The 23,233-nt window shown below is 50.4% G+C and overlaps 1 protein-coding gene across 1 annotated transcript in view; it reads right to left on the reverse strand.

The window, feature by feature from the left end:
* Window positions 1–23,233, reverse strand: part of NHSL2 (NHS like 2) — an 80,697-nt gene that overhangs the window by 14,706 nt on the left and 42,758 nt on the right. The window contains exons 2-4 of the mRNA XM_036740199.1: window positions 6,664–6,819; window positions 3,232–3,365; window positions 2,450–2,645 (exon numbers count right to left, since the gene is read on the reverse strand). Coding sequence (XP_036596094.1) covers window positions 2,450–2,645; window positions 3,232–3,365; window positions 6,664–6,819 — 486 coding nt within the window. The remainder of the gene's footprint in view (window positions 1–2,449; window positions 2,646–3,231; window positions 3,366–6,663; window positions 6,820–23,233) is intronic.

Consider the following 23,233-nt stretch of genomic DNA (forward strand, 5'->3'; position numbering starts at 1 on the left):
TGAAGAAGAATCTCCATGATGACACATCTGATATGGGCATCTGGCCTCCTCCTGAAGGCCCTTAGGGAGGGAAAAGCCATCACCTCCTGAGGCAGCCCTTTCCCACTCTGAGCCAGTTGCAATTGTTAGCAAGTTACTCTTATATCAACCTGAAAGTTGCCTCCTTGCAAATTCCCCCCATGGCTCCTGGTTCTGCTGTCTTGGGCCATTCCTTCTTCCACCCAACAGCCTCACCTCCCTGAGCCTTCTCTTCTCCAGGCTAACCTTCCCTAGTTCCTTCAACTCTGGATATTCCTCAAGGCTCTCCACCATCCTGCTCCCACTCCTCTGGATTCTCTCCAGCTCCTCACTGTTCTTCCTAAACTGTGGCCCCAAGAATTGAACCCTATATACTAGATGTGGCTGAGCAGGCCAGAGTACAGAAGGCCCAGCCGCTCATCTCCCCTGTTCCGAGTGTCTCATCTCCTGATGAAACTGAAGATGACGTCAGCTTTCTTGGCCGTCATGTAATGCTGAGCTTGGAGCCTCCTAAAGCCTCTGGCTCCTTCCCCACTACCCTACCACCCTACTACCTTATGCTTTTGAAGGAGATTTTTGGAATCCAAGTCTGTCTTTATATTCATTGAAATGAATGCTTGCTGTATTTGGCAGTAGATAGCAGCAGCACTCTTGATGTATTTCCTAATATTCACCTTCCAGCAAACAAAAACAGATGAGTAGAACATAGCGTCGGGAGAACCAAGGTGGTATCTGAAGATGCTGACTGCCTCGTTCAGAATAGTGACTACATGTGTTGGAGACAGAATGATGTGGCTCCGAGGGAGAAAACAAGGGACAATATTACAGATGGCAAGATCTCAGTTTGGAAACATTTCCTCGTCCGTCTCAATCAAGCCGGGTTGTTTGAGTTCTCCTGAGATAGCCACGCTTTATTTCTTTCCAGATTCCTCTATGTCTCCAGCTGCCCACAGATCTGGGCAATCATTTGAACCAGCCCCCCATTCAGGAAGAGTCACTTCCCTGCTACCAAGGGCCCTTTTCCTCTGTGTCCCTATGGCCTCACCCCAGTCCTCACCCAGTAAGTGCCCCTGGCTTTGCCCTCTTTCCTCCCCACCCGCAGCTCTACTAACCCTAGAACATTAAGCACTAAGGGAGGGACTTAGCTTTACTTGGCCCCAAACTTGGCCCTGCCACTCCATTTTCCTAGGTCTTTACTGTAACTCCACAGAATTACAGGATCGCAGGATAGGAAGGGGCCTCAAAGGCCATCTAGTCCACCCTACCACCCCCTCAAGCTTTCATCCTTGGCTTGAAGACCTCTAGTGAGGGCTTAAATCCTATTGCACTTGGGCTCAAAAATCTCCCAAAGTAGAGGAGAGGGGAGGCTTGGGTAGATGCCAGGACATGTGAAAAAGAGCTTGGCTTCTTAGTGGACTGCCAACTCAAAATGAGGCCATGGTGTGATATGGCAGTCTAAAAAGCTAACTAACAGTATTAGTTTAGGCTGCAACAAGAGGCCCGGCATCCAGGCCTAGAGAGGTCACACCATAGTTCTGGGGGCCACATTAGAGGAAAGAAGGGAGACCAAAGCGCGTAATGTGGATTGAAGGGACCAGGGACGTTCAGCCTGGAAGAGATAGATGCCTTCAAGGGTCAGAGTATTTCCCCTGTTGGGCTCTGCACTTTTAATCTCATTTCCCTCTTTTTTTCTCCCCATGTTAAGAGAGAGAGAGAGAGAGAGAGAGAGAGAGAGAGAAAGAGAGAGAGAGAGAGAGAGAGAGAGAGAGAGAGAGAGAGAGAGAGAAAGAGAGAGAGAGAGGAAGAAAGAAAGAAAGAAAGAAAGAAAGAAAGAAAGAAAGAAAGAAAGAAAGAAAGAAAGAAAGAAAGAAAGAAAGAAAAAAGAAAAATAAAGAAAAAAAAGAAAGAAAGAAAAAAAGAAACTGGCTCCGGGAATGGAGTCAGGCCCCAGGGTCTGCAGCTCAGGAGGTAGGTCATAGCCCCTGCCATCTGGGTCTAAGGCCTGGCTCTATCCTGCCAGTGCCCATGACCCAGAGACTTGCTACCACTTGGCTATCACTAAGTGGTGAATGTCCTTCTCCCAGGGCTAGAGCAGTAGGAGAGTTATGTTGCCCACTGTAGGCTTTCATTGAAAGAACAGACTCCAATAAGTTAGCATAACTTAAAGTTCCTTTCTATTCCCCAAGGAGGTCACAGGTTCTTAAATTGTTTGGGAGTTTTTCTGTGGTAAACTTCTGGTTGTTTGGCCACTGGCTGACCAGGGGTATGGCAGTGCAATCAGGCCACTGGGATGGAAACACCCTTACGTTCCTGGCTGTGAGCACTAAGCTGTGCTGTGTGAACCACTCAACCAACCAGTTGAGAAGGTGCCGTCCCCTCCCCTGCTGACACATGTAAGGCAGAAGACAGAGGGGTCCCCAGAAAACTCTACCAGAGACGTTGATGGGCACGATGCTGCCTTGGGTGGAACACGATGGGTGCCACCTCTTCTCCTCCAGGATGGGCAGAGGGAAGGGTCTGCTCCAGGTGTTTTGCTTGTCTGGAGAGGCGGGCAGGCTCAGGGAGGACTCAGGGGGCCTTACACCCTGAGTGGTGCTCTTGTCTCCATTCCCTCTTCGGCTTGTGGGCTAGTAGGAAAAAGTCCAATGGAAACAGGGTAATGGAAAGCCTGTGGGTCTGGCCGGAGGAGGAAAAAGGCCCCAGAGGAGGTCTGGTTGGTTGTTCTTTGGGCAGTGAGTCTGAGGCTTTCTGGAGGGACCAGTAAAGTGAAGGAAGGATCCTAGCTTTAAAGCATTTTACAGATGAGGAAGCTGAGGCCCAGAAAGTGGCCAGTAAATGTCTGAGGTGGGATTTGAACCCAAGTCTTCTTGATACCAATCCTGCACAATATCCCTACTCCACATGGTGCCTCTCAATGAGCAGGTGTCTTGTCAGAGCTCCCCCAGCCCTTGGCAGCTTAATGTGCCCTTTCCCTGGGGGCTAGCCCAGCTATAGGCCCTGAGGGCAGTCACTCCCTGTAAGGCTGAGCCTAGGCCGCCTCATGAACTGAGGACAGAAGGGTAGGAGCAGAAGACACACATGCCAGGGCTCTGCTCCTCCCTAGAAGGCCAGGAGAGCAGAGGTAGCTAAGGGCTTCTGTACATAATTACTGAGCCTCGGCTCTGGGGGCCTGCCTACTATGTCTCTGGCTCATGAAAGAAAGCTGAAACTCACCATCAATACAAACTCCAGGCGCTTGGCAGACTGTGGCCTTGGGCTGATAGTGGGCTCCGTGGGGTCGTCTGGGCCTAGAGTACGGAAGGTCTGCCCAGAAATCCTGGCCTCTGAGTACTGTTCCTCATATTCTTCTGAAAAAGACAAGGCATGAGGACAAGTAGTGCAGGAAGTTAGGCCCAAAGGTCAGGGCTTCAGTCAGAGTGGGCAGTGGAAAGCGCTGACTTGGTGTCCTTGGCCTCCGATCCCAGCCCTGCCACTTCTTGGGTGTGGGACCCTGGCCAAGTCACTGCCCCTCTCGGGGCCTCAATTTCTTTGGCTACAAAATAGGGAGCGGTTGGACCCTGAAGTCACTTCCAGCCCTCAGTTTATGAACCTCTGATCTAATCTCTGGTCTGGACTCACCGCGTCTATTTACTCTGAAAGTAGCAGAAGCAGGAGTGAGGAGCTGGGCATCATCCTGGCCTAGACCTTGACTTGGCAGCTTAGCCTCCTGGTTTCCTCTGGGCTCCTCCCTGAGCTGGGGTGGGTACCGTGAATGGGGCCTAGGGGAAATGACCTGCCCATCACCCTCGGCTCAAGGTAGGGAAGGTGGTCATGAGGAGACAGTGACCCCTGGATATGGATGAGGCTGCTGCACAGAAGGGAGGGAGGAAGGTCACTCCCTTCTACCAGGCAGTTTCCTATTTTAACTTAATTAGTTTGGCTTACACGCCAAAGGGTTGTTTCTAAGCTATTGACGTGAAGTAGTGGTACTATCAGAGGCCTCTAGGTATGGTGCCCTGGGGCATAGGCCAGTCACCAGGCTCTAGTTATGGCTTCACCCAACAAGCAGCCAATAAGCACGTGGCTCCACCATGGCCCATCATGGAGGACATCCCTCTGTCTTCAGAATTGGCTTCAGCAGCTGGGCCACCACATTCTGGTTCATTCTCTCACTTGAGGGGGCCATGGCATGATTCTATCATTAGATGCCATGGGGCAGAGAGCTGGAGGAGTGCCTCATGTCAACAAGGGGGTCCTGGCCATGGATGCTCTGCATGCCCAGGAGACCCATGAAGGTCAGAGCTACCTTGAGAAGTCCCAGTATGGAGAAGCCTCAGGGAGGAGGAAGAAAAGGGTCATTTTGGGGGCCCTCTTGGGATTCAAATGTCCCATGGACAAAGGTCCTGGCCGGGGTGGGAGGAGGGAGAGGGGGGTTCCTAACATCTGGGGAGCTCATCCCTAATGCTGGCCGAGGCTCTGAGACTTAGAGCTGGAAGAGGCCTCAGAGGTCATTTACGCTTCTTCTTGTGGTTGTGTTGTTCTGTCATTTCAGTTGCAACCCTGTATGAGGTTTTCTTGGCAAAGATACCGAAGTGGTTTGTCATTGCCTTCTCCAGTAAGCTGAGGCAAACAGGTGAAGTGACTTGCCCAGGGTCACACAGCTAGTAAGTACCTGAGGCTGGATTTGAACTCAGGCCTTCCTGACTCTAGGCCTGGAGCCACCAAGCTGCCTCATTTCCTCTAGAGGAAAAAAGGGAGGCCCACAAAGGAGAAAAGGACTAACTCCAAGTCACACAGACAGTAGTGTAGCAGAGCCAAGATTCGAACCCAGGTCCACCAAGTACAAATCACATGCTCTTTCTACCATACCTTCCCCTGGGAAGCACTCCCCTGGCATAGGCATAGCCCCATCCTACTGGGGGTGGGATGAGCTTGGGTCACCCCCAGATGAGACCAGGCCATGTGTGTCACTGCCCCTTGGCAAACTTGGCTGTGCCCATTGGGAGTCCAGTCCGCCACCCTCTCCTCCCTTTAATAAGGCTTCAGCGCATACTTACTGTGAGTCACTCACGTGCCATTCTCGACACTCTGGGGGAACAAGCCAGACACACACGAAGGACCGAACCAACCCCAGAACAAGGACAAAGTGGGAGGGAGTCATAACACAGAGTACCGGCTCTACATATATGTTTAAATGGACAAATACATATATACACAGATGTTTGTGTGTGTGTGTGTGTGCGCGCGCGCGCACGCGCGCGCGTGTAAGGAATGAAAATCAAAGCAAGGAGGGTGAGTCACCAGAGGCTTTCGAGAGGAGAGGAAGAAGGAAGAGGGGTGGACGGTCTAAGGAGGAAGAGAGAGGATGTATATAAGAGAAAGGAAGGCGCTCCCACTGACGGGGATGGAGAAGGCCCCTTAGGGACTAGGAGGAAAGAAAGCCAGGCCAGTCGATCTGAGTTCCTGCAAACAGGTTTGAGAAGGCTTGAGCTTACATAGTGTATAACCTGGGTGGCCTGAGAGCAGGAGGAGAGGGGGAAGCAAAGTGATCGTTGGTAGGTCTTTGGAAGAAAAGTGGGAATAAGGAAAATCAGTAGCACGCCCTCAACATGGTTCCTTTTGGGCTGACAATGGGCAGGGGCCAACATCTCCTTCTCACACTGCCTTCTGCCCTGTGTCCTAGGCCTAGGGTACCCAGAATAGTAGCACTGGATGATGGGAGTGGTGTGCCTTGGAAGATGAGGATTCCAGAGAGGGTTGCCATAGCAACAAGGACCCCAGAAGAGGAGGGGAGAAGGGAGGCAGCAGCAAAAACGTTCATGAGCATCAGTATGGTGGCATCTCGAGTGGGTGCCGAGAACAAGCCAGAGTTGGATGTCAGATGCTCAGCAGAAATCTGGGCGTTGGGGGCTGGAGGGGCCTTTTCAGTGCAGCCCATGAGAAGGCAGTAGAGCTAAGCACAGAGTAGGAGACCTCCCCCCAGCCTGGAATCATCCTGATGCCCAGCTTCCCTGCACCAAGCCAGTGAGGCAGGGATGGCCAGTGAGGCAGGGACAGCCAGCAAGGCAGGGACGGCCAATGAGACAGGGATGACCAGTGAGACAGGGATGGCCAGCCAGGCAGGGATGGCCAGCCCAGCAGCACTCTCCATTTTGGCGATGCAGGAACCAGCTGAGAGGAGTTCAATGATTCGCCCTCATCATACTGCCACTAAGTATTAGAGTCAGGATTACAACCTAGATTCCTCCTGACTAGTCTGTGTCCTCACCCACCACAGCCAAGCCTGCCCAGACATGGCAGGCCAGAAATGCTGGCAGCCCTCTTTTCCCCTAACCTGCACAACCTTTCCAAAGTACCCCTCTGCCAGGCCAGGCGCATGTGTGGGGCATAATGGGAAAGGCTAAGAGAGAGAGAGAGAGAGAGGAGCAGTGGCCTGGGTCCTCAGCTGTTCTCTACCAGCCCTTCACTGACTCATCACCTTGTCCCTATCTCTATATCTGAAGGAGCAAAATGCTAGAAGATGACCCCGCCTCTCAGCAACAGCACCAGGGGCATGAAACTCCAGAAACCTTGGCCTGGCTGCTGAAGTCCACATGAGAGCTGGCTGCCTCCACTTCCCCTCTTCTGGGGGGCCCTCCCCCCAGAGCCCTTTCCCTCCAGTGGTACCTTGCAGCAAGCTCTGGAGATTAAGCTGAGCTTCCTGGTGCAGCTCCTCCACACCTGGGTGCCGGCTGGAGGAGAGGAAAACATTCACTGGCTGTTGCCATGACGACTTGGGGTGGGTAGCAGTTTTCTTATTCTCCAGACCCAAGTTGGAGACAGCTAGGGAAGAAGAGCATCAAGTGAGCCTTGGAGATGCAGAGCCAAGGACGTGAGGAGGCCCCATGATGAGCGAGATGCCACAGTCACCTGGAATGCTTATGGAGGCTCCGGCATCTGACCTGAAACCTCCCCAGAATGCAGACCAGTCCAAGTGCCTTTCAGCAGGCCCTGGGGAGGCCTCCGAAGAGCCAAGGAGAGAGAGCCCATAACCTTCTCCTCAGCTTCTCCTGAGTCATTATTTTTTCATTCTCTCATGCATTCATTCTCTCATTCTGAGCCATAACTAGGGATTTTGCCACCCAGGAAAAGTACCAAACATCAGTCCCGAGAAAAGTGAAACAAAACATAACCTCAGTTGGGGGGGGCAGGGGGAGACAGAAGTCCCGCAACATTAGCAAGCAGTGAGGCCACTTCTAGGGAGATGGGCAGGGAGGGGGAAGAGCCCCGTCAAGCTTGCCATCTGGGAGTTTCCTGTTTTCGCCAATTAGTCTTGATAACTAGGAGATACACTTCACATTTCTATGTACTGAAGGAGTGCAAATGTTGCCAAAGAGCCCTCTAAATTCAGCAGCTCTGAGGTGAAGACCCAGTTGCCCCACCCTAGTTATGGTTCTGCTTGAAGTTCTTCATTCATGTACCAATACATTTAGTGCCTGCGATGTGCCAAGCCATGAGCTGGGCACAGAGAGTGATGCCTCTCACAAAAGTTAACAATCCAGCATGTACATAAATAACCCTCATTTCAACTAGAACATGCTAAGTGGGTTAGAGAGGTGGCCACAAAGTACTTGGGGCATTTTGGCAGGGGGTGGGTGGGAGGAAGAAGCTACTTTTGAATAGAAGAAGGCCAGCACCTTCACCCATCCCCCTAATGCCTTCCTCACTATAAGTGTTGCAGAACAGCCCACCATGGAAGAGAGGCCAAGTAGGCTATGACCAGATGGGCCAGTCAGGTCTTGGGAGGGTGGCTACATATAGCATCTATGTCCTGGACTTCTGGATCATAAACAGACTTGCTCATTATTGCCTTCCACAGTGACAAGTACTTTTATCATATAAACACGAACACAGAGTAACTCACTCCTAGAAACACACAATAGAGGAATTAGAGTCATGGAATCATGGAATCACAATCTGAGAACTGAAGAAATTCACTACCTGCCAAGCAAACTCATGAGGGAATTCTGGCTGAGGTTTGGGTTGGATTCAATGGTGCTAAAGTCCCTGCCCACTCTGAGTTTCTGGGATTCTCTGTTCATCTCTCTACCCTTCTATGTACTCATTGATTCATCCATCTATTCATTCATTTGTCCATGCATGTATTCATCCACTCACCAAATGCTGAACATCTATTACATATAAAGTTCTATATGATGCTTTAAGTTTTACAGAAATAGCATGGTCTCCTTGGAAAGGTGTGCTTCTGACTTCCAGCTAATACGACAGTGGGAAAGGCCAGAGAGGAGCTAGCTTTCCTACATATACCCTAGCAATGATCTCAAATAGGGTTATTAGATTGAGAAATGATCAAGAAATCCAAAGAGAAACACCAACAAGACTGAGCTGACACACAGGTACAGGCAGAAGCTGCACGTGCTTGAAGAAGGGTCCCCCCAGGAAAGCTGGCATAAGCTCAGGTGAATGGGCCTATAGCAGAGGAAGCCCTCAGCGGCACCCTGACCAGGGAGAGCCTGGGGGGTGGGATATGGGAAGCAGGGCCTAAAGGACCACCCCTGAGCAGGGACACTGAAGTCTGCCTGTGCTCTGCGAAAAGATCCAGCAGGGTAAGGGAAAGCTAGTGGAAAGACAAGGGGAGCCGTCCCAGGTCTAACCTGTCCAAGAGTGCTGAAGGGGAACCAGCCTAGGAACTGAGGAAGGAGATATGGGTAAGCACAAGGACATTCTAGACACTATGAAGAAATATTATGGGATAAGAGATAGTCATGAGGTGAACACAGAAGGAGAAAGTAACTATGCCACAAATACAAGCAGCGTCTCCGAGGGAAAAAACTGGGTTGGCCACAAGGATTATAAGAATACTTGGAAAAAAATTATGCAAGAGATTTAAAAAATAACAAAATGATAGGTGAAATGAGAACTGTGGAGGAAAGAATTAGAAAGAGAACAAAGAAATGAGAACAGAAGGTAGAAAGGCTTATGCAAATAAAAGAGTCCCTAAAAGTTAGAATGGATCAAAGACAACTCAATGACTCTATGAGACAACAAGGAATTTTAGAAAAAAATTGAAGATTGAAAAAAGAGAAGAAAATTTAAGGTATATACTATCGAAAACAACTGACCTGGAAAATAGGACAAGGAGCGACATAAGATAAACAGAGGAACTGTGGGTGGTTTTGTTCATTTCTAATGGTTTTTAGAAAGAAAAGAAAGGGGAAGAAAAATAGAGTACACTGGCGAAGAAATCAGGAAGAAGGCTTTGGGAGGAAGGGGTGGGGAGAGGGGGTAGTACATGAACCTCACTCTTATCAAAACTGAACAAAAGGAGTTTGAACACACACACACACACACACACACACACGAGCGTGCGCACACACACAAAGTCTGATTTAAGTCAACAAAAATTAGGGAGGGAGAGAGAGGCTTGAGAGGAAGGTAGAGTCACAAACAAAACAAACTTCAATTTTAGAATGCAGGAATAAGTGGATCTTTCCTTAATATGATGAATACTATGTAAAACCAAGAGCTAGCATCGTCTAGAATGGAGAAACATGAGGGGCCTTTCCGATAAGATGAGGGGTAAAAACCAAACCAAAACAAACCAACCAACCCCAGATCCCAAGCCGTCCGCAATGAAATTCAGTGCTTTGCCCATGATCACCCAGCTGGCAAGTGTCCAGAGCAGGATTTGAACTCCAAGTCCAGCACTCTTTCCATAAAGCAAGGATGTCCATTTCCCCCACTTTCGGATGATATAGTGTGTTGGTAAACAAAATGGGCTCTTAGCCCTCAGTTCAACCAAGTGCCCTTGAAGAGTTTGGCCTTTGTTTCCTTGATTAGATCGGGTGTCCTTGGTGACCTCCTTGCCTCAGGGGAGGGCCTAGTTTACACACGAGTTTGAGTGACATGTTTGGGACATCAGAGACTTTTAGACCACGTGGTTTTAAGTCGCCTCTTTGTGACGATTTTAGGTCACGTGGGTGAGTTGCATGTGTGACTCACCCTTGACCCTGAAAAAGATATAAAGTAGTCAGTCAGTAAGCATTCATTAAGCACCTACTATGTGCCCAGGCACTGTGATAAGTGCTGGGGATACAAAGAAAAGTGTTGCCTTGCACTGTAGCAGTGAAATCATGGGTCCAGTCCCTATGTCTATTAATTGCTCAGTGTTCATGTTTATTAAGGGGAAGGGAATAAAGAAGCATGTATATGATACCCACTGTATGCCAGGCCCAATACTCAATGCTTTTTACAAATATGATCTCATTTGATCTGCACAACAACTGTGGGAAGTAGGTACTATTATCATCCTCATTTTACAGATGAGGAAACTGAGGCAGGCAGGGGTTAAGTGACTTGCTCAGAGTCACACAATTAATAAGTGTCTGAGGTTGGATTTGAACTCAGCTCTTCCTGACTCCAGGCCCAGAGCTCCTTCTACTGTACCACCAACTGCCTCTTATAAGTTCAGAATACCAAATCCCTTAATGAAATCTTTTTCAAGGCAGCACGGTCTTTGGCATCGAAACACTTATTGTCTGGTAGCAGACATAAAACAGCGAGCCGGAATATGCAGGACGCACTGAACTGCACTTCCTCACACGAAGGGAAAATCACCTTCTTGGGCGGCTGGGGGCGGGGCGGGTAGCCAGGAGAAGCTTCATGGACAAATGGGGATTTGAGCTTGGCCTTGAAGGATGGAGATCTGCCAGGTGGAGAGAGATAAGTGTCCAGCTCCTCGATGGGAGGAAAGACTTCCTGCCTTAGCACCTGTTTCTCAGGACTGATAGAAACTGGGTTAGTCTCCTAGAACATAGCTATCTATTTCCCTGTGCCCTTGACCTGCTGACATGGAATGGAAATGCAGTTATTACCTCCATTTTACACTTTTAAGGGCACCTCCTGAATTGGGAGTCAGGGTCTGGGGCATCATCCCAGTTCTGCTACCAATTCATCATGTGACCTTCTGTGGGCCTCAGTTTACTCTTTGGTAAAATAAGTGAGTTGGACTAAATGGTCTCTTAGGGCCCTTTCAGCCCAGACATTATATGATCCAAAGTCTCTTCCTTCCCCTGGGTCTCAGTTTCCCCCTTTGTGCTTTCTAGCTTTGACAGTCAATGTTTCTCAAAGTAATGGGGTGTGGCTGTGCTGAGTATCAGAGAGGAGGCAGCATCTGGAGGACTTTGGGCCTTGGAAAGCTGGTGACGGGTGGTAATGCCAGAAAACTCCTCTTTGAATCTTTGACTCTATTTTCTCTGGCTGCCTCGATTTTGCAAAGTCCTCCCTAGAGCTCAAAACAAATGAAATCATTCAGAAGCCCCCTGGGGAATCTACTACAGGGTACGGTGAGGTGGCCTTTGAGGACAAGCTGGGACATGAAAGCGGTGTTATGGCCACTAGGTGGTGCTGTGCAACGCCAAGCTGGGAGTTAACCTGGTTAGTGAAGTGCTTTAGTTAGCTGAGGCGGAGCACGCACAGTCAGCATTCTGATACAATTCACGTTTGCAGAGCCAGCTGCGATTTTTCCCTAGGGTTTATATTTGTGTGACACTATAGATAATAACTGCCGGCATTTCGATAATGATTTAAAATGAGCCCCACGATAACCTTCCTTTTACGGATAGTGATTCCCATTTTACAGAGGAGGGGACATCCCTTGCTCAGGTCATAGCACTAGTAAGTGTCAGAGGGGAGATTTGAACCCAGGCCTCTTCTGACTCCAAATCCAGTGAATTCTTTTCATTCCAGCTTTATTCCTGGGTTATATTCCAATTCCCTCCCTCTGACACTGAGCAGCTGTGTGACCATGGACCAGTAACTTCAGCTCTGGAATACTCTAAGTCAATTAATTAGCAATGGTATCGACCCCCCGAAAACAATTATTTGAGGTAGGTAGGGCAGGCACGAGGTGATGCTAACTCTGTACAATTAGCAAATGACATCTCTACATAGATACGTGTACATATGTACATATAGCATGCTTCACACATTATCTCATGTGAGGCTAGTGAAGACCCTTAGTCAATATTATAGACACTCTCATTACTGCCCTGACAGAGAAGGGGCAAAATCAACAGCAAACAGTGCATTACAAATCACATATGATGAGGAGCAGAGCCAGTGATGGGATGAGGCAGGCCGAGGAAGATGGAAGAACTGGGGTGACTCCAGCACAGGCAGAAGGAGCTTCTACTGATCTTGTCAGAGGGCAAGAGAAATCCAAGTGCTTCCAGAGCGGAGTCCAGGCTCCAACAATGCCCCCCCACCTTGGGCTCTTGATGGAAGTGGCCCATCCTTCCTGTCACACAGAGGCATTATAGGAAGGTCCCCAAGGGGCTTGGGGCTCAGCCCTTTAAGTCCCTTTGTTGTACCAGCTAAAATCCATTTCCATTTTGAAATGAGTTGCTCTTCTGTTGTGAAGGACACCACCACTTCAAACTGTGGAATGGGGACAGTTTCTAAATGAAGGTAGTTGCCATGGGGAACCAGCTAAGAAGGCTGTTAATTAACTAATAAGCATAAGCATGAGAGTCAAAGTCCAACAAGCTTGGACTCAGCGTCATTCCAAGTCTAAAGTCAAATGGAGAAAAGCCTTCAGTGACTGGTGGGAGACAATGCCAGGAAACAAAGGTAGCCAGTATGGCTCCATGCAAAGAGGATTGGATCTGGCATTCAAGTACCTGGATTTGAACTCAGCTCTGCCACTCACTACGTGTGTGGTCTTGGGACAGGTCTGATCCCTTTGTGGGCTGCCTCAGTCTCGTCCTCTGCCACATGAGGTGGTGTGTTAGGTGATCTCCAAAGTCTTCCAGCTCTAAAGCTGGGTTCTATAGTTCCCTCCCTTCTCTCCCATGAGCCTTTCCTCTCAAATACTAGAGCACGGGATAGTAACCTGAGCAGATGCTAGGAATGTGGCTGACAGCAGTGAAGAGAACCTTTAAAAAGAGTGAAGACTGCGCACCCACAAGGCAGGATTCTGTTCAGGTCTAGGCTGGACTTGATGCCTCTTCAGCCCCTCTACTTCTAAGACTCCATGATTTGGTCCAACTCAAGAAGAAAGTGGACATGAAGAGCAAAGCTCCTGGGATCTTGAAGCCTGAAGGCTACTCCCCTCCCCTATCACATCTGTCCCTGGCAAGTCCACAACATTATCCCCCCTGCAAGCAGGCCATACATTGGAGAAGGCCTCAGGAAGAGCTACTGGGCTGCTAGTGAGTGGGTAGGGGAAGGCCCCCCACAAAAACTGGCCTATCTGATTTCATGCTGCTCTGTGCCTAGATCCTAAAAGCTAGGTCTCTTCAGGCAGAGCAGCCCCAATTGGGCTGGTCCAAAAAGCTGGATCCTAGCCCATCTCAGCACCATTGCACATGAAGAACAGTGGCCTGGTCCTTCCTGGTTCTCAGAGTCAGTTCAAGGCTGAGGCTTCCTGGGATCACACCAGGCCCACCTGAATTCACATCTGCCCCATCCCACCCAATGTCTCCTCAGAGCTCCTTCTTGTTCAATCGTTGGGTGGTGTCTGGCTCTTTGTGACCTCGTGGACTATGCACACCAATATTGGCCATGAGGTTTTCTTGGCAAAGATACTGGGGTGGCTTGCCATTTCTTTCTCTGGTGGACCAAGGCAAATAGAAGTGACATCACTTGTCCAGGGTCACACAGCTAGTAAGTGTCTGAGGCTGAATTTCAACTTGGGTCTTCCTGCTCCAAGCCCTATGCTCTATCCACTGAGCCATCTAGCTGCTCCCAAGCTCCCCCTCGGTGCTACTGCCTGGCAAACACTGTGGCCTCTAGGCTAACAGGATGATGGTTCAAAGGAGGGAGGGACGGAGGCCAGAGGGGCAGGAGCACTAAGTGGATCCCAAATATGTGTCCCTAAGGCATGCTCCTCTCTGCCTCCAGCCTGTGTACACTGGGGGATGCTGGATGGCTCACATAGGAAGTGGGAACTCTCTCTAGGGGTTCCAGGGAAACTTGCTCCAGACAAACTGGGTTCAAGGCCAGGAGAAAACAGTTTCCGCCTACTGAGAAAAGCCTGGATTCCTCTGGGGGAGGATGGAGGCGTCTGACCCAAGGGACTCGAGGCCTGCAGTGAGGAGGAGCCCAGGGCTTCCTGTTTGCTCAGTAAGCCCCAGTCCCAGGCCTCTGCAGTGCATAAGAGGCCTAGCCCCGCCTGGTTTGCAACTCAAGCCAAACCAGGACCCAGCCTGAAGGGCCAGAGCCCACCTAAGGCCACTTGCCCTACACTGCTTTTCCCCAAAAGGCAGAGCCTGTGCCAGAGGTGGAGGAAGAGGGGCTGGCTGAGGGAGTCCTAACAGGAAACACAGTTGGTGAATAGAAAACTTGGTCTCAAGAGTGTGTGAATCCTGGTTTTGCTGCTGCATGCATGACTTCGGGCAAGTTCCTTTTCTCCTCTGTCATATGGGGGGGGGGTTGGACTCTATGACCCTATGACCTCTGAGATCCCTTCCACCTCTAATTCTGGGATTGCAGGATAGCTGTGGCCCAAAGGGGGAAAACATGCCTGATGAAGCCCACTGACACCTTATACAAAAGAATTGTTTACCCCTGGCTCGGGCTGGAAGTCAAAGCCAGCTCCCCGAATGCCCTTCCTAGCCTAGCCCAACTTCACAGAAAAGGGTGTCTGTCAAGTGTGCCGGGGAGCCCTGGGGGACTGGAGTCCTAGGACCTGGGGTTCAGTTGTGAGAATGGCAGCAGGAGACAGCTGCAAAGAACAAGGGAAGGAAAGGAGGGAGGGAGAGGGAGAGAAAGAAAGAAGGAAGAGAAAGAGAGGGAGGGAGGGAAGGAAGGAAGGGAGGAAGGAATGAAGAGAGGGAAGGAAGGAAAGAAGGAAGGGAGGGAGGAAATAAACATTTATTAAGTGCCTACTATGTGCCAGGCACTGTGCTAAGTACTTTACAAATATCATCTTATTGGATCTCCACAACAACCCTGGTTTTACAGTTGAAGAAACTGAGGCAGACAGAGGCTCAGTGACTTGCCCAGGGTCACACAGTTAGGAAGTGTCTGAGGCTGGATTGGAACTCAGGCCTTCCTGCTTCCAGGGTGAGGACTCTACCCACAGCAGCACCTCCTAGCTGCTTTGGAGGGGAGAGCTCTGGAGCCTACTGGCCTGGGCTGACTGGCCCTTCTCGGTACTCTCTACTGGGGACCCTCTACCGCTGTTTGTGGTTGGGCCAACTGCCTCCTACGCTGAGCCTGAAATAGCCTCCTCTCTAAAGATGGGTGGTGCTGCTGCTCCAGAGCCAGCCCAGCCTGACACTCCCACTGCCCATGAGTGGAGAATGGAGCCGGAGATGAGTGGAGCCAGTGGTCATCCTGGAAGATGATAGAGGGTGAGGAGGTGGGGGTGAATGGAGGGCAAGGGTTGGGTGGAACAGGAAGGAGAGTGCCTGTGGTTCCTCTTTCAAGAAATGTTTATAGAAATCTAGAAACCTGGCAGCTTCCTGTTCTGGGCCCCGAGTGAGCAGGCTGGGCAAGGTCTAGGGTTGTCCTCAGTTTCTTCCTCTGGCCTAGGTGGCCTTTGAAGGCCCTTCCAGTTCTGCCCTCCTGAGAGCCTCTCCTCAAGTACACTCTGCTCTTTCCTCTCCAAGCAGCAGGTCCTTTCTCTAGCTGGTCTGCTCCAAGTCCCAGTTGGTCCATTTGCTTGTTTGTCTAAGGTCACTCTCTTCACTGAGGCTCTCATCATTGGCTCAGAGCTTTATGCCCAAGCCGATGATGGTTGGCACTACCCCCACTGCTTGGCCAAAGTGGCCGAAATGGCCAGTCTCCAACTAGGACAGCCCAGGACAAGGGGAGCGTTGACATTTGGACAAAATGCCAAGTGCCACTGCCTTTTGATCTGCCCACCTGTCAGCCACACTGCAAGCTCTGGCAACTCACTCAAAGAGCCATTTGGTGACAGCAACGGTAGGTCTAAAAACCTCACTAAAAAAGAAACAAAACTGAGCTCTTCCAATGGCTACCTCTTTTTCACCAAGGCAGAAGGCAGAAAAGAGTCCCAGGGAACCTGGGTTCATATCCATCCATAGACATTGACTAAGTCCCTTCCCCTCCCTGGTCCTCACCTTTCATCTCTGTCAGATGAAGGCACTGGTCAAAGTGGCTTTTGAGACCCCCTTAGTTCCTCATCTACAATGCTGAGTAACGCACTGCGGGTCTGGGGAGACACCTGCAGCCTGATGACGGTGGCAGCTGCTCTCTGGTGCCTTTGGGGCTCAGAAAGTGCTTCCCTCGGAAAAGTTGTGGGAGGTTGGTGCGTAGGCACCGTTACCCTTCTTTGTACATAGAAAGAACATCTGCGGAGGACTCCATTTCCAACTGCGCCTGGGCTGTTTGGGAGGCCTATCGGGGGGGTGACACCAGGCTAGGGGGGTCTAGAAGGCAGAAGGTGAAAAGAACAGGGCTGCCAAGGCAGCGAGGGGCAAGAGGGTAGGAATGAATCAAGGGTGGGGCTCTGGTTGGGGAGAGACAGACAGAAACATACAAAGACAGACAGACAGAGAAAGAGAGAGATGGTGGGGGAGGACAGAAAGAGGCAGAGAAACAGAGACAGAGAGAGACACACACATACAAAGAGACAGAGAGAGAGACACACACACAGAGAGACAGAGAAACACAGAGAGACACAGAAAGATACACAGACAGACATACACACATACAGACACACAGAGAGAGAAAGAGACACAGACAGAGACACACACAGAGAGACAGAGATAAAGACAGAGAGACAGAGATACACAGAGAGATAGAGACACACAGAGAGATGGAGAAAGAGACACAGAGACATACACAGAGACAGAGAGAGAGAAAGAAACAGAGACAGACAGACAGAGAAAGAGAGAGGAGGGGAAGAGACAGAGAGAGAGAGAGAGACAGAGAAACAGAGACACAGACAGACACACAGAGACAGAGAAAGAGACAGAGACACAGAGAAAGAGACAGAGACAGACAGACACAGAGACAGACAAACAGACAGAGAGAGACAGAGAAAGAGAGATACACACAGAGAGATGGAGAGAGAAAGAGACACAGACAGACAGAGACACACAGAGAGAAAGCTGTCAGCTACTCTTCAGCCTACCCATAAGGACTCCCAAGAAAGACCCCAAGAAGAAGACCCACCATTTGTAAAAGTCCATCTCTCAGACTAAGTGTACCGTTGCCAATTATGTTGGGCAGGATCACGTGTAGAAGGACTGGAGGAGAATTCAACTTTCATTTCCCTGGAGGTATAGAAGATTCTTTTCCTTGTTATTTATATCATGTCTTAAATGCTTTGATTGGCCTTTGGTATCTCTGAAATGTCTAGCCATAGAGAGCATGTGAGGTTGGGGACTGAACCACATTTTGAATAGTCTGCAAGGCCTCCAGCACAGCCCTGTCTGAGGCTCAGAAAGTCTAAGTGACTTTGCCAGGGCCTCACACTTAATGAGAGAGGCAAGACTTCTGACTGGGTTCTAGGCATAGGATGTAGGATGTCAGAGCTAGAAAAGCTACTTAGAACAGAGAATTTTCGAGCTGGAAGAAGCCTCAAAACAGAGAATAAAGACTGTCAGAGAGGGAAGGGCCCTTAGAACAGAGAATACAGAATGTGTCACAGAAAGGCCCAGGGAATGTCAAAGCTGGGAGGGCCCTTCAAATAGCCTGACTTCTTCCTAAGGAACCCCCTTTAAGCCACCCTTGGCTTGCTGGGATAAGCAGCAAGCCTGCTGGCTCCCTCTAACCAGTCTGGATGTCAAACACCCCAAACACGGAAAGGCCCGAGAAGTGAGTCGAGCAGTCTTGGGTGGTGAGGAAGCCTGATCTGCTTCGTAATTAAGGCTGGACACTTCACTCCCTGAGCATCATCAGCTAATTGGACCTCAGGGGGTTATACAATTAACTGCCCCAGAGGCAAATGAGAACTGTCATGGTATCCTAGACAGAGGGAAGCAGAGAAGGCTTCCAAAGAGAGCCGCTTCCAGGGATAGTCTAGACGCAGGAAGGTTGTTTAAAAACTGAGCTGAACTCAGCTCAAGTTTTCTGAGCCCAAGCTTCCTGGAAATCCAGTGAGAGAGGAAGCAACAGGCAGACCTCCTGCTCACATATCCAATGAGACTGCCTAGCTTGCTCAGGGAGGGAGGGGGCTGTTTTGGAATGTCAGAGACAGAAGGCACCTTAAAACAGAGCTGGCAGGCCCCTTAGAACATAGGACATCAGGCCTGCAAGGGTCTTTAGAACAGCTTCTGAGCGCTGCTATGGAATTCACTGGGCACTGGGCACTTTACAAATTTATCTCATTGGATCCTCACAACCACCCTGGGAAGTAGGGGCTATTATTATCCTCATTTTACAGATGAGAAAACTGAGGCACGCGGGGGTTAAGTGACTTGTCCAGGGTCACACAGCCAGGGGGAGTTTGAATTCAGGTCTTCCTGTCTCCAGGCCTAGCACTTGGTGCTGCCTCCAGAACCTGGATTTGCATTTGAACACAAGCCCTAAGAGCTGGGCTAGCAGGAGCCATAAACTCTCGAGGACAGAGACTACTACTACTTTTCTTTGTATCCCTGGGGCTCAGCACTGATCCTGGGAAATGATACACACTTAATAAATGTTTGCTTTTCGGTCAGTCAATAAGCCTTTATTAAATGTGCCAGGCACTGTGCTAAGCACTGAGGCTCCACAGAGTGCCAAAAGATGGGCCTTGCATTCAAGGAACTTACAGTCTAATGGGAGAGCCAACTCCCAAACAAATAGGTTCGAACAGGTTACATACAGCATCAATGGGATGCGATGAAGAGGGGGTGGAGAAGGCTTCCTGGAGAAGGGTATTTGGGCAGAGACTCGAGAAGCAGATGAATCAGGTGGGAAGGCAGGAGGAGCCAGAACACCACTAAGGTCATCTTCTACTTGATCCTGGAGGTGATAGGGAGCCACTGAAGATTACTGACTAGGAAGCAGTAAGGGAAAGGGAATAAGCATTTATATACTACCTACTGTGTGCCAGAGGCAAATAGAGGTTAAGTGACATAGCTAGGAAGTGCCTGAAGCTGGCCAGTGACACTGTGATAGGGAATCCCATTGGTGGCTGAATAGGCAGACCCTGCCCCATACACCCTCCCCCCAGCAGCTACTGCCATGGTCCAGGTATAAGGGGATGAGGGCCTGCACCAGGGTTGGGGCAGGGTCAGAGAAGGCAGCGGATTGGAGAGACGTTGCGAAAGTAGAATCAACAGGCAGTGACGACCTATTTGAAGCGGGGCGGGGGGAGGGGGGATGAGAGTGATGAGGTGAATGCAACACTTAGGTTGTAAGCCTGAGGGATTGGGAGGAAGTTGCCCTTGATAGTCATGGAGTTTCAGACACCTACCAGACATCCAGTTTCAGATGTCTGAGAGGCGGATGGAGATGCGAGATTGGAGGTCAGCAGAGAGGTTGGGGCAGGAAAGGGAGATTGGAGAATCCCCAGCATAGAGATAGATGGTCATTCAATCCAGGGGAGCTGAGGAGGTCCCCGTGTGAGGTAGGGTAGAGGGGGAAGAGCAGAGGGCCCAGGATGGAGCCCAGGGGGACCCCTAAGGTTAGAGGATGAGATCTGGAGGAGGAGCCAGCAAAGGAGCCAGAGAAGGAGCAGCCAGAGAGGGAGGAGGGGAGCCAGGAGGGCCCAGGATGGAGACCGAGGACCTCTATGGTTAGAGGATGAGATCTGGAGGAGGAGCCAGCAAAGGAGCCAGAGAAGGGGCAGCCAGAGAGGGAGGAGGGGAGCCAGGAGGGCCCAGGATAGAGCCCGGGGGACCCCCATGGTTAGAGGGGCTGACTTGGAGGAGCAGCCAGCAAAGCAGCCAGAGATGGGGCAGCCAGAAAGGGAGAAGGGGAGCCAAGAGGGCCCAGGATGGAGCCCAGAAGGACACCCATATATCCTGGGCATGACCAAAGAAGCCTGAGAAGGAACAGTCTGAGAGGGAGGAGGAGAACCAGGAAGGGGATGGCCCTGAAAACCTGGAGAGGAGAGGGTATCAAGGAGGGGAGGGTTCTCAGCATGGCCAGAGGCTGCAGAGGGATCAAAAAGAAGGCAAGTTCTCACCTCCCTTTCTTGGACAAATTTTTAGAGAAAACTGTCAACACTCTCATTGCCCCCTCTTCCTCTTCTCTCACTCCCCAACACTTTACAATCTGGTTTTCAAGCTTATCACTGGGGTCTGAAACTGTTCTCTCCCAAATTACTCATGACCTCTTAATTGTCAAGTCCAAGGGTCTTTTCTCAGTCCTCATTCTTGACCTCCCTCTCAGCAGCCTTGGCCACTGTGGGTCGCCCTCTCCCCCTTGATACGTTCTTCTCTCTAGGCTTATGGGACACCCTCCTCCTCCCTCTCTGACCACTCCCTCTCAGACTCCTTTGCTGGCTCCTCCTCCAGATCATACCCTCTAACTGTAGGTGTCTCTCAGGGCTCTGTCCCGGGCCCTCTGCTCTTCTTCCTCTAGACTACTTCACATAGTGACCTCCTTGGCTCCCATGGGTGTAACTGCAGATGACCCCCAGATCTAGATGTCCATCCCCAGCTTTGATCCTGCATCACCAGCTGCCCATTGGACATTTCAAATTGACTGTCCTGGAGACATCTCAGACTCAGCCTGTACAGAGCAGAACTTCTCATTTCCACCCACCAGAACCGCCCCTCTTCTCAACTTGCTGATTTCTGTTGAAAGAACAACCATCCTACCAGTCTCTGAGATCTGTAACCTCGGCATTGTCCTGGACTCCTCACTCTCCCTCATCCCACAGAGCCAATCGCTTGCCAAGTCTTGCTGTCTCTAGCTCCTCAACATCTGCATCCCATCCCTTCTCTCCACTCACCGTGCTATGGTCTTAGTTCAGCCCCTTATCACCTCTCCGCTTAATCACTACAACAACTTACTGAGTGTTCTCCCCTTCTCATATTTCTCCCTACTCTGGTCCCTACTTCTGGTCCACTACTGCTGCCAGAGTGATTTTCCTTAAGTGTAGATCTGACGAGATCCCTCCCTGACTCAATAAACTTCAGTGGCTCCTTATTACCTCTAGGACAAAATAGAAATGCTTCTGTTTAGCTTTTAAAAACATTCGCAACCTGGCCCCAACCTATCCTTCCAGTTCTGTGGGATGCTACTCCCCTTCTCACACTCTCATTCATGTCCTGTCTCCATATCTTTGCCTGGAATGCTCTGCCTCCTCACTTCTGGCTTATAGAGTCCCTCCCTTTCTGTAAGATGCAGCTCAGGCACCACCTTCTAACTGGCAGTGCTCTCTCTCCCAGAGTGCCTTGTATTTTTCTGCTTTGTATGTATTCTCCATGTTTATTCTGTATATGTTTATACATGTGCTTCGTTTAGGGAAGATTCATTGTGTTTGCTTGCCTGGACCTAGCACGGCATAGTCCACCCAGTTCGCCAAAGGGATCCCTGCTCTACTGAAGCCGACAAGATGCCATCCAACCCCTGTGCCTGGAGACCTCCAAGGCAAGGGAAGGGTCACCCCACTCTGGGACTGCTAGTCTCATTAACATGTTGGTCTTGACATCCAGTCCAAACTGGCCATTTGCAACACCCCCTCATTGCCCTGCTTTGGCCCCTTGGAGCTCAAGGGAACACATCTAATGGCTCCTTCCTCTCAAATACTCCTCATGTCCCTAACGAGTTCCTTTGGCCACTCCTTCCTTGGATCTGGACCTGAGGCCCTTCCCCATCCTGATTGCTCTCCTCTGGATCCTGGTCTAGCTTATCAATGTCCTTCCACCACCATCCTTCTAGAAATGAAGCAGTTGAGTCTCAGAGCATTTAAGCGACCTCTCCAAAGATCCAGTTAAGGATGAGCCAGGACCAGATATCCGGCTGACTCCTACCATCCCAGGCTGCCCCTGCTGCTAAGGGCAGCAAGGAAGATGATGGACAGTTTGGTAATAGAAAGGAAAGGAATAAACACCAACAGTACATTCATTTTATGTTCACTTGGTTGCCATGGGATTCTTTTTGTTTGTTTTGGACAAAAGAGATAACAGATTTCAAGGAGCCTGAAGAAAAACCCAGAGCACCAGGTAGTGATTCCCCGACCCATGTCCATGAGGACTTGGGTGAGGATGGAAGAAGAACCACCAAGAATGGCCTTCAGACTTGCCAAGTTTTGTTCTCCCACCTCTGGCCTTCATGGTGCCCCCAGCTTCTGCTCAAGGTCCTGGGTTCTGGATAACCTCTTCCAGCTGTGCTCCTCTCAGCCTGTGGGGGTAGGGGTGGGGAGTGGGGCAGAAGTTGGCCCTGCCTTTAGTTCCCTAACATAGCAAGAGTGTGGCAGAGGAGCCAGAGCCAAAGACAGGGCCAGAAGGTCCTCCATGTGGGCCCAAGCCTACACCCAGGCCCTCTCTGTACTGAGCCTCAAAGAGCCTGAAGTCCACCCCAAAAATGAGGGAGAACCCTTAAGGCCTCTGCCAGCAGTGATGAGGGCAGGACATACTAGCAGCTGACACAGACCACCCTTGGCTCCCCAGGGGCCTTGTACTCTGGCTTGCAGAAATGGGGGTGGGGAAATGTGAGCTTAGCTTGTGTTTCCGGACTCTCAAAGCTAGGGTCAACCTCCACTCCCCCCATCTCACCCCCAAGCAGCCTCCTCAGTTAAGTTACTTTTATAATTCCTGTTGCTATAACAACAAGACTTAATAGGGACTGGCTTTTTTTTACTTAAAATAATTTGACTTGTTTCCATATCAACGGGGAATTATTTTGGTTTTCATTTAATACACTGAGGGGACCGGGTATTGAACTGGGCAAGTACCTGGCAGCACCTCTCTTGGCTCAGAGATGGCCTTCCGATCTCGTGGACAGGGAGTGGGAGGGGGTGGCACTGGGGCCTCTGCCCTTGGTGATAGAGGACAACAAGTCCAGGCCTACTGAGGCTGTGTGTGTGTGTGTGTGTGTGTGTGGGTGGGTGGGTGGGTGACAAGTCAGTGGGGATCCAGGCAGCTCAGGCCCAGTTGGACCTGACAACATTGCCAGGCAGTCTCAGAACACTTACAGGTTTGCCAGTATTTGCACATACATTATTGGGATCCTGGCTTGGCCCCTTCTGGCCTATGTGAATGTGGGCAGGTGACTTCACTCCCTCTTGGCCTGTTTCCTCAGCTATGGTAAGTGGGGGCTGAATAACAGGCCAACTCCGGGCCCTTCCAATTCTAAATATGGGATCTCATCCAAACCCCACAACTGG

The sequence above is a fragment of the Trichosurus vulpecula genome, chromosome X, assembly GCF_011100635.1.
Source record: "Trichosurus vulpecula isolate mTriVul1 chromosome X, mTriVul1.pri, whole genome shotgun sequence".
Lineage (NCBI taxonomy): Eukaryota > Metazoa > Chordata > Mammalia > Diprotodontia > Phalangeridae > Trichosurus > Trichosurus vulpecula.